Source organism: Rhincodon typus, chromosome 38 (assembly GCF_021869965.1).
Source record: "Rhincodon typus isolate 14 chromosome 38, sRhiTyp1.1, whole genome shotgun sequence".
Classification (NCBI taxonomy): domain Eukaryota; kingdom Metazoa; phylum Chordata; class Chondrichthyes; order Orectolobiformes; family Rhincodontidae; genus Rhincodon; species Rhincodon typus.
The window spans coordinates 7684941-7697935 of record NC_063369.1 but is presented as its reverse complement, the minus strand read 5'-3'; the positions used below and the strand labels follow the sequence as shown (position 1 = coordinate 7697935).

The 12995-nt window shown below is 41.3% G+C and overlaps 1 protein-coding gene across 1 annotated transcript; it reads left to right on the top strand.

Moving 5' to 3' along the window:
* The first annotated feature begins 1150 nt into the window (after positions 1 to 1150).
* Positions 1151 to 11216, top strand: LOC109913942. Its single transcript, XM_048617811.1, has 5 exons — positions 1151 to 1174; positions 2072 to 2230; positions 3729 to 3844; positions 7097 to 7316; positions 10384 to 11216. Exons 1-5 carry the CDS (start codon positions 1151 to 1153, stop codon positions 10576 to 10578), a joined length of 714 nt encoding a protein of 237 aa, XP_048473768.1. The 3' UTR covers positions 10579 to 11216.
* Positions 11217 to 12995: the final 1779 nt, after the last annotated feature.

The window sequence follows — 12995 nt, the reverse complement described above, 5'->3', positions numbered from 1 at the left end:
CAAATAAAATTTAATATCTATTGACAGAGTGACATCTTGCCTCATGCGGATGCATTGTAGAGACAGGTCAATCAACAGTAATGCCATTTTTTCAACAGTTGAGTCTATTTCCATTAGTGTTCATTTTGGCTACCTCAATTGTTGACATGTTTCCCAGTACAAATGGTCACGAATGGACTTATTAGTCAAAACACAGTGCAATTTTGATTTAGTCATTCAGTCAGGGGATAAGGTTAGCATTTATTCCCCTTGAGAAGGTGGTGAGCTGCCTTTTCGAACTGCTGCATTCCAGGTGATGGTAGGAGTACTGGGCTAATTTTTTCACATCTGCTTGGCTATTTTAGAGAGTAGGCACAGGAGTAGGCAATTCAGCCCATTGAGACTGCCCCACTATTCAATACAGTCATGGCTAATCAAACACATCTATGCCGAATACCCACCCCATCCCTTTAATTCTCTACGCCATTTTAAGGTTTCAGCAAAGATTTGTAGCTCGGATTGTGGGTGAGGGTGTCGACTTTCTCACCGTGCTGGTCTATTTTTGTTCAGACGTTTCGTCACCATGCTAGGTAACATCATCAGTGAGGCCTCTGATGAAGCGATGTTGTTCTACTCTGCTTAGAATTTATACTGACCAGTCCACTATGCTTCATCGGAGGCCTCACTGATGATGTTACCTAGCATGGTGATGAAACGTCTGAATGAAAATAAGCCAGCTCGCTGAGCAAGTCAACAACCTCTCTATGCCATTGCGAATTAGAAATCTATCAATTGCTACCTTAAATGTACATAAAGACTGAGCTTCCACAGCCCTCGGGTTTGAGAATTTGAAATTTTGTAAATCCTCTGAAATGAAAAGAACTCCTCATCTTGGATTTAAGTGGCATCCCTCTTATTATTAAATTGTACCCTCTGGTTCTAGACTCTTCAGAAAGGGGAAACTTCTTATACTGTCTATCACTTTTAAGTGTTTCGTAAGTCTCAACGCAATCACCTCTCATTTTTCAAATCTCTAGAGAATATCAGCCCAGTGTGCCAATCTCTTTTCATAGGATAGTCCTTCCATCCTGGGAACAAGACTGGTAAACCTTCATTGCACTCTCTCTATGGCAATAATCTCTTACCTGAGATAAAGTGACCAAAACTGCACATGGTACTTCAGGAGAGGGCTCATGTAATCATAGTTGGATACACAGACAAGTAATTACATTTCTTCCCGAAAGTGTAATATGAAAAATACCCATTATTAATGTTTTTAACGTTGGTGAGTGGGATATTAAACTGAAGACCTATCTGTTTTCTCAGTACATGTAAGAGTCCTGCAAAATTTAGAATAGAAGGTGGACAATTATTCTGATCAATATTTAGCCGTCGACCAACATCACAAAAACTGCTTATCTGTTCATGATCGCATTGCCATTAAAGGCAGCTTGATCCGTGCAAATTGACTACTGAATTTCCCGCATTGGAACAGTAATGAACAACGTACACAGTTCTGAAGCAAGGTCACTGGACTCAAGATGTTAACTCTGTTCCTCTCTCCACAGATGCTGCCAGACATGCAGAGCTTCTCCTCAATTTCTGTTTTGTTTGTTTCAGATCTCCAGCATCCACAATTTATTGTTTTGTTTACAATTTGTGGAGTTAGATCACAGATCTGCCATGATATCACTGGATGGCATCATTATTGTGGATTGACCAGAGTCTCTTAGTGAGACCTGCAGTAGTGAAAGTATCCAGGTGTGCAGGATTTTTTATTGCTACTCCAGTTACTTTGCTAGCCAGTGCTCTAACCAACAGGCTGTGCAAGCAACCAACCCACCTTCATCTCGAGGTGTTGACATTTCATTTACGAACAAAGTGTTATTCAGTGGCTGCTAAGCACTTTGGGAGTTCCTGTGATTTCGAAAGGGACTATGTAAAAGCACGGTTACCTCTGAGCTAGGAGGCTCTGGTTCAAGTCTCACCTGTTCCAGAGGTGAATCATAACATTTCTGAACAGGCTGGTAACAAAATATCTAAAAATAATTTCATGAGTGCAAAATAATGCCGTCCATATTTTGTATGCGAGGTGGATCTTGTGAAAAAGATATTTATTGATCAGCCCTCCCCATTTCCAGTTAGATTCACGGACCACTTGGCATTGTACACACTGGGCTTGGACCACGTGGAGGACATCGAGAGAGCGCGGGAACAACTCCAGTTTTATGAATGGAGCCGCGACGGCGTGGTATGTCTGACGTCACAGAAGGGTGGGGTGAGGTGAGGTAACCTGAGGGGCGGGGCGTGTCGCCAGGGGTTTGCGGCCCTTAGGAACGGGCCTGGGACGCCAGAGGGAGGAGGCAAGTCGCCTCAGTAAATCCGATCATATTTATGTGTACACACGTTATATCATTTTAAATAAAAGGTAAGGCTGTGATACACATAGTTTACTATCGTGCAATGACAATTAACTGGAGTTCAATGCATTTAACAGTAAATAGTTAAAATTGTGTCCAACTCTAGTTTTTCTTAAATATTAAGACACATGGTGCAAAGTGGGTGAATGCAGAATTGGAGCTTGGGCCCTGCCTTGCATGGCCCATACTAGCCAGTGCATATCACTAGACTGTTCCAGGCAGGAATATTCACATCCCTCACTTTGCCTCCTCTGGAGACAGTTTCAAGGATAAACTCAGTGTCGTGTTTCAGCACGTCTAGGTGGAAGAGTGAAGGTGGTTTGCTTGCCCAGCCCATATCACCTCTACAGTCTACAAGAAAATCCAGCACATTCTTGATATTTCCACCACTGCAGGTTTCAATGTGAGAGCCAGGCTGGCCGGTCAAACAGTAGTATTCTTGAAAGCTGTGGGAACAAGGCCTGGCAATATAGCCCTTCCAGCTCTGCCATCCAGCAATAAAATGGCTGATCTATGATACAGTTCCATATGTGGGCCTTTGTTGTCCCCTATTCCTTAACATGTTTTGTTAAACAGGGGCTTAGCAATCTCACATCTAGTACCAACTGCTCCTTATGGAAGAAAATTTCCAAATTTCTCTCTGTATGCAGAGGTGTTTAATTTCACACCTGAACTAGGAACACAGAGTGTATGAATTTATTGCAGCGGCAAGGCATAGTTTAGTTCAACGCTTGCACTGCTGCCAACCAAGCTACAAATCAAACAATTGAAAATTAACTGTTTCTTCTTCTTGTTCCATAGAATTATATAGTACAAAAAGGAGGCCGTACAACCCATTTCTGTCATGTGGCTCTTTGAAATATTTAGCCCATTCATTTATTCTATCCCATAGCTCTGATCTATGATTTTATATCCTGACATTGGACTGGCTCACTAATTCTGATTTGAGCTGTTATGGAGTCTTAGAGTCATACAGCACAGAAACAGACCCTCATGAAAGCTTTATCTGCTGGACTTTGACTTATGGACTTCAGCTGAGAGCAAGACAAAAGTAAAATACTGCAAATGCTGAAAAATTGCAACAGAAACTGAAAATGCTGGAAATGCTTGTTTGTGACAGAGGAATTGAGTTCATTTCAGATGATTGTCATTTCGTCATGACTGAAATTTGGGAATAGGATTTGGGCAATGCATCACACGGTGGTTATGGACCGTCAAGGATTTGCAGCTTGGAAGAGAACAGAAAATTGGATGAAAAACATGTACAATCAATGCAGATGGCAGATTTAAATATAATGAAAGCTCTTAAAACTCTGCTTGTTGTTGTAGATCAGGATGGCTGACAAGGATTATGACAGCGCTGAGCAAAAGATGGGGAACGTTAATGAAAGCACACCACTAACTAGTGGCAGCAGGAGGAATCTCTACACAGAGGTGGATTTAAGGTGAGGTGTTGCTATTCTGTCTTAAATATGATAACAGAAGGAAAAGTGATCTACAGTGTTGACAATGCCAATAGTGCTGGAATCTTTGCTTTTTTAAATCGCCTGGGTGCTTTGTGGGCCGCATGGCCTGTATTTTCTGTTTGAGTTACAACTAGGAGAATCTGATGGACTTTCTGCTCTTTATACAAAGATATTTCCAGGTACCAAGAATGCACGCTGTTCAGTATAGCCATGAGTAAGAGGGGAGCATTTTAACATTTAAATACCCACAAAGTTCAAGCAATTAATCTGAGATTGACAAATTGCTTATTGAGTTCCAAGTTTAAAAAATTACAACTTTACAAAATGTATACTTTAGATGACAGCACAGAGGCATTGAATTCGCAGGGTAAGTTATTTCTTAGTTCCGGTTTTTGTGGAGTTTTTAAGATTAGGAATGGGAGTTAAAGTTCAGTAAAGATTGAAGGAATAAAATATCCGATACTTATCAGACAGAGATATATTTTTCCTCTGATATTTCACATAAAAAACAGTTATGCATTGGTATGAAATATTAGAGGAGGAGTACTTTTAAGGGCTGACCAGGCTTCGTCAAAAGGCAGTAATGAGAAAGATGTGTGGAAGTGATACATGTCAGACACAAGTCCTGCTGTCGTATGGCACACTGGTGTTACTTTGGCAAAGTTCAGTCATTGAGTACAGCTAATGCTTTAATCTATAAGCTCTAACATTTTTGAGTATGTCACACATATTCCTTATTTGGCTTTACCATTCTCTATTGCACATTGGGACTGGCTTGTCATTTCTGATTTGAGCTCAGAAACAGAAAATGTTGGCAGCAGTTCTTTAGAACAGAGGAACTGAGTTAACATTTCAGCACACTTTCCTGCCATTTCTACATTTCTATTTACAGTCTCACAACACACTTAGCGATTTATTTTGCTTGACTTTCTTTGCACAAAACCACAGGAGGTTCACTCATATTGATTCAAAATAATCTAAACATAAGTCTGATAGAATGCTAAAAAGCCATGAGTTAAATAAGAATGTAGACTTAACATCTATAGCTGTTCCTCAATGTTAATTACACAAATTAATTATATTTGAAATTGTACTTTTGGAGGAGAAACTACTTATTTTTCTATTGGCCGATAATACAGAACACACGGTTTTCCAGAGAATGTTCATAAACTGTTAGTGAATTGACTCAGAGTATGTTTTAAAAAAATGCTTGTGAAATCCTTTCAGTAAAAGTACATGTCACGATCTTGCAACTGCATAAATTCAAACTTGTCATGAGCAATTATTTTTGTTAATGAGAAAAGGTCTCTTTCCCAGCAGATGGGTGCCCTATTCAATCGTAAATTTGGCTTTCTCCCACCTGTTCAACCCTTGCTCCACTCTGTCTATGTCTTCCCTCTTTTTCTGTTGAAACCCTAATCCATGTCTGTGTCACACCTCAATAGGATTTTCTAATACTATTCAAACTACCCTCCTTGCTTCAAGCCTCCAGTTTGTTCAAAATTTCACAGCCCACCATTAAAAGAGAATTAGAAATATCTAGCATGGAAGGAAGCCATTCAGCTCATCATGTCCGCAATGGCTGACAACAAGACGTCCTGATGAATGGAGGTGATAAACTTGCATTTGAGAAGAAATTAGATAAGTACATGAAGGAAAAGAGAAATAAGAAATGCAGATAGAAAAAGAGTTAGAACAGGCTAATATGGAGTATAAAAGCTAACATGCACTCATTGGCTGAATGGCAAGAATGCAAATTCTATGTGAGCTGTATTTCTACAACCCAAACCACAATTCCAGCAGGGGACACTTCTTCCTCTCCTTTTACTCTGTAAACTTAAAGCTGCTGACTTGTTGTCAGAAGTGGCTTGTGCTAAATCACACATTGTAATAACCTGCAATCTTGATGCCATGTGTGATTTAGACTTGCATTTAGCTGGGAACAATCAAATTTCAATCATCTAAGAAAGGTCCACTTAGCAGGAAACACATCCTAGCTTGGGAAACAAAATGACTCTGAGAGTCTACTTCAGATTGTTAGCAATGATGATGTTTTGCAGTTCCACATACCAGATTGTGCATGCAGTGTATTTGCTTGAGCTTGGCAACACAATAATTTATGAAGCACTCTGTCTTACACTAGATTTACTAGGAGAATTGACATGAATGGAAGATGCTCATTAATGGAACAGTCGCATTGGGTTGAGCTCCCATAACCTTTCTCTCTATCCATGGTTCTTAACCACTGATGTTTGGGTTCTCTTGCAGCAACACATTGACTGAATATTCTTGGTTACCATATCAAGACAGATAAACAGGTTGGACTTTAAGTTTTCCTAATAGAATCATAGAAGTGTACAGCATGGAAATAGACCCTTAGGTCCAACTTGTCCATGCGGAGCAGATATCCTAAATTAATCTAGTTCTATTTGCTAGCATTTGGCCCATATCCTTCTAAACCATTCCTATTCATATCCCCATCCAGATGTCTTTTAAATGTTGTAATTGTAACCGCCTCCACCACTTCCTCTGGCAGCTCATTCCATGCACGCAGTACCCCCTGCATGAAAAAGCTACTTCTTAGGTCCCTTTTAAATCTTTCCCCTCTCATCTTAAACCTATGCCCTCTAGCTTTGGACTCCCTTACCCTGGGGAAAAGATGTTGACTATTCACCGTACCCATGTCCGTCATGATTTTATAACCTTCTATAATGTCAACCCCCAGCCTCCAATGCACCAGGAAAAATAGCCCCAGCCTATTCAGCCTCTCCCAACAGCTGAGGCCCTCCAACCCCGGCAACGTCCTTGTAAATCTTTTCTGAACTCTTTCAAGTTTCACATCTTTTCAGTAGGAGGGAGACCAGAACTGAATGCAGTATTGATTCAGTCCCTTGAAGTCCGAAGCAAGTTCTTCTTTATTTGGTACATACAGTTTAGTGTACTACCTTTGTAATTTCTAAACTGTTCTCTCTGATTGTTATGGAGAGCTTGTAGGTTTAATTGAAAACATCTTGTAATTGCACCCTTGGAGAAGAAGATCTAAAAATGACTGGTCAGATGTACCCTTATACAATTCTGACAGCTCATTGTCCTTTCTCTAAATAGTATAGATGGTGTAGCCATAATGTAGCAAGGCTGTACCTATGTTTATTTTAATAACACTTTATCTATAGGTGTCATACTCACCAGCCTATGATTTTATTATTATTGTACCTTTTTCTCCTGTAACAGAGCAGAATCCTGTAGTTTAGTTGATGAAGTAACAGCAAACTCAGATTTTGAGGACTCTACGATTGATTTCAGTAATAAGCCCCCAAACTGTTTTGTGACATCAGATTCCAGCATCGACGCACTGTGTGAGCGAACAAAACAGCTGGTTAATGAAATAAACAAAAGTAGGATAAAGGACCACAAGTTGATGAGCAGCTTTAAAGACACTCTTATTTTGAAGGTATTTATACTTTTCTGAAGCCAAAAGCTGTAATTTATGCAAGGCATCGTTTTATGTGAAGAGTGCTATATGTTTGAAATGAGGCAATTTCACAGCCCTTTGCTCTTCATGAAATTCTGTAGTTCCTGTGAAGAACAGCCTGGATGACTCATCAGCTGTTACTTGTGTGTATCATGTGCAGCAAAGGTTGTAGTGTGAATGAAGGGAATCCCATGCGTGATCATTTACCTAGATACAGGACTGTGGTTAGGAGATGTTGAATACCAGGCCAGTGCTGAGTTTGCTAATTTTAGTTGCTGCAGTTGGCCTCGGTTTCCCTAGCTGAGGCAGGGGAACAATCAACCAAATCTGTCTCCAGATCAAAAGAACAAAAGAGAAGTACGGCACAGGAACAGGCCCTTCGGCCCTGCAAGCTTGTGCTGATCATCGTGCTCTGACTAAACTTAAAAACAAACCTTCTGCCCTTATTTGGTCCGTATCCCTCTATTCCCTCCCTATTCATGTAACCATCCAGATGCTTCTTAAATATTGCCAATGTGCCTGCTTCCACACCTCCTCTGGCAGTGCATTCCAGGCTGCTACCACACACTGTGTAATAAACTTTCCTCGCACGTCTCCCTTAAACTATTGCCCTCTCCCCTTGAACCTGTGCTCCATTGTAGTTGAAACTTCAGCCCTGGGAAAAAAAACCTCTGACTATCCACCCTATCTATGCCTCTCCTAATTTTGTAGACCTCTATCAGGTCTCCACTCACTATCTCATGTTTCCCTTCTGGAGGGCTCACAAGCAGTTGTTGCTGAAAACTGGACTGGCATTAGCTTTAATGACATCCACTCACTCACTGTCCAGACTTGCACGTGGAGGTTGCCACATTGGCATGAATTGGCTAGGATAAGCTGGCCATGGATACTTGAGGGGTTGACGGTGGATAGGCAATGGCAGATATTTAAAGAACACATGGATGAACTTCAACAATTGTGCATCCCTGTTTGGCGTAAGAGTAAAACAGGGAAGGTGGCTCACCCATGGCTAACAAGGGAAATCAAGAATAGTGTTAAAGCCAAGGAGGAGGCATATAAATTGGCCCGAAAAATCAGCAAACCCAAGGACGGGGAGAAATTTAAAATTCAACAGGGGAGGACAAAGGGTTTAATTTGGAAAGGAAAAATAGAATATGAAAGTAAGCTTGCAGAAGCATAAAAACTGACTGCAAAAGCTTCTATAGACATGTGAAGAGAAAAGGACTGGTGAAGACAAATTTAGGTCCCTTGCAGTTAGAATAAGTGAATTCATAATGGACAACAAAGAGATGACAGACCAGTTGAACAAATATTTTGGATCTGTCTTTACTATGGAGGACACAAATAACCTTCAGAAAATGCTAGGGGACAGAGGGTTAAGCATGAATGAGGAACTGAAGGAAATCCTTATTAGTCAGGAAATTGTATTGGGGAAATTGATTAAAACTCGATAAGTCTCCAGGGCCTGATGCTTTGCATCCCAGCTTGCTGAAGGAATTGGTCCTAGAAATAGTGGATGCATTGGTGATCATTTTCCAGCATTCTGTAGACTCAGGAAGAGTTCCAGTGGAATGGAGGATAGCTAATGTAACCCCACGCTTTAAACAAGGTAGGACAGAGAAAATGGAGAACTATGGGCTGGTTAGCCTGACATCGGTGGTGAGGAAAATGCTGGAGTCAATCATTAAGGATGTAATAACTGAGCATTTGGAAAACGATGACAGAATTGGTCCTAGTCAGTGTGGGTTCACTTAAGGGAAATCATGCTTGACAAATCTTCTGGAATTTTTTTAGGATGTGACCAGTAGAATGGACAAGAGTGAATCAGTAGGTGTTGTTTATCTGGACTTTCAAAAGGTTCTTGACAAGGTTCCACTTAAGAGATTAGGAAGGAAAATTAAAGCCCGTGGTATCGGAGGTAATGTATTGACATGGATAGAGAACTGGTTGGCAGATAGGAAGCAGAGAGCTGCAATAAATGGCAGGCAGTGATAAGTGGGGTACCACAGGTTGCAGTGCTGGGACCTCAGCTGTTAACAATATACATTAACGATTTGGACGAAGGAAGCGAATGGAATATCTCCAAAAGTGCAGATGTCACTAAGCTGGGTGGCAGTATGTGCTTTGGGAAGGATGCTAAGAGGTTGCAGGGTGACTTGGACAGACTGGCTGAGTGGGCAAATAATAGGCAAATGCAACATAATGTGGATAAATGTGAGGTTATCCACTTTAGCCACAAAAAAGTGAGGTGCAACGAGACCTAGGTGTTATGGTGGAACAATCGCTGAAGGTTGGCACGCAGGTGCAGCAGGCAGTGAGGAAAGCTAATGGCATGCTGACCTTCATACCCAGAGAATTTGAGTATCAGAGTAAAGATGCCTTGCTGTAGTTATACAGGGCATTGGTGAGACCACACCTTGAGTATTGTGTGTGGTTTTGGTCTCCAAGTGTGAGGAAGGACATTCTTGCTATTGAGGGAGTTCAGCGAAGGTTTGCCAGACTAATTCCTGGGATGGCAGGACTGACACATGAGGAATGACTGGATCAACTGGGCTTGTATTTGCTGGAATTTAGAAGAATGATGGGGGGGATCTCATAGAAACATCTAAAATCCTGATGGGACTGGACAGGCTAGATACGGGAAGAATGTTCCCATGTTGGGGAAGTCCAGAACTAGGGGTCACAGTCTAAGAATAAGGGGTAGGCCATTCAGGACTGAGATGAGGAAGAATTTCTTCACTCAGAGAGTCGTGAAACTGTGGAATTATCTCCCACAGGAAGCTGTCAGGGCCAATTCATTAGATATATTCAAGATGGAGCTGGATGTGACCCTTGCAGCTAAAGGGATCAAGGGATATGGAGAGAGGGTGGGAATGGGATGCATGATCAGCGATGATCGTATTGAATGGCCTACTTCTGCACCTATTTTCTATGTTTCTACATGAGTTAGGGGTACACGTGGGCTGCAGCAAAACCAAAGCTTTGACTTTAAGGGTTGACTGGGAGAAAATCAGGGAAAGGATATAACGCCTTGTAATTTCTTAAGGTTTCAGAATTCTCGAAGAAGATAGAAGAAGGATTGTTTGAAATCTACAGTAGTGAGAACAAATTGATTGAGGACACGCTGCAGGAGCTGTTGAACATCCTCGATAGGGTCAGATGTTTAGAGTCTGAACTTAAACAGACCTGCACTGCCATGGCAACAGTCTACAAGGACATGTGTACTCAACCAGAAGTATAAGTGTTATCTTACTACATAATGGGCTCTGCAGAATAACTATTCATATCTTTTCTTTCCCTTCTCTTTAAAGAGTTCAGTGTCGTAGGTAGAAAATGCAATTACCTATAGATTTCTTGGTGGCCAGTTGGCTTTCTATTAAGTAATGGGTTTTTTTTACAATCCAGTAAAGTTATGCTTTAGAACACAACCTCTGCAAAATTCCAGGGCCCACCCAATTTTTAACCCATTCAAAACTCATCCACTTGCTTGAGTTAAACTCAGGTCTCCCATTGCCTGAATCTGTGAAATTGTACTGTAGTTTCTGCTTGGCAGATTTTCTTACCTTAACAATTGTAAAATAAGTTGTTTGAAAACTACTTTACAGATTGTTACATTTAAAAAAAATGGAAGTGGTTGCACTGTTGATGTAACACTGTGTGCAGTGGTATATTGACATGCATTCAAAGCCACGATTCTCACACAGCTTGGTTGCAATCTTGACCATGTTGTCAACGGGTTGGACATAAATGGGTGACAGCTACCCCAAACACACATACGGCCACACTCACCTCAGGCTGCAGGCACTGTGGTAACTTGGAATTTATAAGGGAGGTTACTCATTTTAAAACATATGCTAATAATTGTAAATTCTGGTGTGTAGCTTGGTTTAAATTAAAGGTGGTTGTATTAGAAATAAACATCTGTGTTTTACAATATTATATTGTTCAAAACTATTGCAAAGGACTGGTTCATGGACATTCACATGCCCAAGTGGTCCTGCTACGAACCTTTTATTGCTGAGAAATCAGTGTTGTAATGATTAATGTAATTTGGATCACAAAAAAAACATTCCTGATGTTAATGAATGCTCAGCCAGTAGCTCTCGATCAGCTATTTCCCAGGGGAACAGCTGCTATTTGTAACATTACCAGAGTTATTCAGAAATGGTGACCCCCTCAAACTCAAAAACAGAAATTACGGGAGAAACTCAGCAAGTCTGTTTTCACTCCACAGATGCTGCCGGAGTTAACATTTTGAGCCAAGCAACCCATCTTCAGAAGTGCTTTGAAGAATCATCACAGGACTTGAAACGTTAACTCTGCTTTCTCATCGAGATGCTGGCCAACCTGCTGAGTTTCTCCAGTAATTTTTGTTTTTGCGTGTTTCAGATTTCCAGCATCTGCAATTCTTCATTTTATTATAATGGTTAGTCCTCACTTTGGTGGGTGGACCTCCATGTAAAAAAAAATGCAAGACATCTTGGAGATGTCTAAAAAGAAATAGGAAAACATTAACAAAAAGTAATCCCGGCAGACTTTTCTTTCTATTGGCCTTTCCTCTTTAATTGCCATTTAGTATTGTTATGCTCTCAGAGAGAAACAGTTTCTAACTGGGTACAGATTTACTGTTGCATTGCTATGATGAGTGTGCAGTCTTTAAATCTCCTAATGTCATCCAGTGGCATGTTTGGGTACTACAGAGGCAAACTGATATTGGACAGAATGTTACACAGAATTTACTTGCACCAACACAGTTAGTCTGTCAGTATCTATGCTCTTTTCACAGAATCCCTACAGTGTGGAAACAGGCCCTCCAGCCCAACAAGTCTATCCAACCCTCACAGCATCCCACCCAAACCCATACCCTATAACCAACCTAATCTACACACTGTGGGCACTTTAAGTATGGCTAGTCCACCTAGCCTGCACATCTTTGGATTGTGGGAGGAAACTGGAGCACCCGGAGGAAACCCATGCAGACAATGGGAGGACGTGCAAACTCCACACAGACAGTCACCCAAGGGTGGAATCGAACCCGGGTCCCTGGTGCTATGAGGCAGCAGTGCTAACCACTAAGCCACCGTGCTGCCCTGCTCTCTGCAATCCTAATAGAGATATGCAGCACAGAAATAGACTCTTCAATCCAACTCATCTATGCTGACCAGATATCCTGTATAAATCTAGTCCCATTTGGCCCATATCCCTCTAAACCCTTCCTCTGGCAGCTCATCCCATACGCGCACCACCCTCTGCATGAAAAGTTGCCCCTTAGTCCCTTTTATGTTTCCCCTTTCACCTTAAACCTATGCCTTCTAAGTTTTGGACTCCCGCACCCTAGGGAAAAGACTTTGCCTGTTTACCCTATCCATCGCCCTCATGATTTTATAAAACTTCTATAAAGTCACCTCTCAGCATCTGTTGCTCCAGGGAAAATAGCCTCAGCCTATTCAGCCTCTCCCAATAGCTCAAACCCTCCAATCCTGGCACCTTCCTCCTAAATCTTTTCTGAACTCTTTCTTGTTTCACAGCATCCTTCTGTGAGACCAGAATTGCACGCAATACCCCAAAAGTGGACAAACCAATCCCCCAACCTATTTCATTCTCATCAAGCTACCTGCAGTAAAGCAGAAGAGCATAGTAAGGGTGGAATCTGTGTTA

Bases quoted from the DNA above. Each gene is read 5' to 3' on its own strand.
- LOC109913942 (XM_048617811.1), top strand. From the start codon at position 1,151: ATGGTACTTCAGGAGAGGGCTCAT. The intron at 1,175-2,071 runs GTAATCATAGTT...TTTGTATGCGAG, and splicing joins TACTTCAGGAGAGGGCTCAT to GTGGATCTTGTGAAAAAGAT. The intron at 7,317-10,383 runs GTATTTATACTT...TAATTTCTTAAG, and splicing joins AAGACACTCTTATTTTGAAG to GTTTCAGAATTCTCGAAGAA.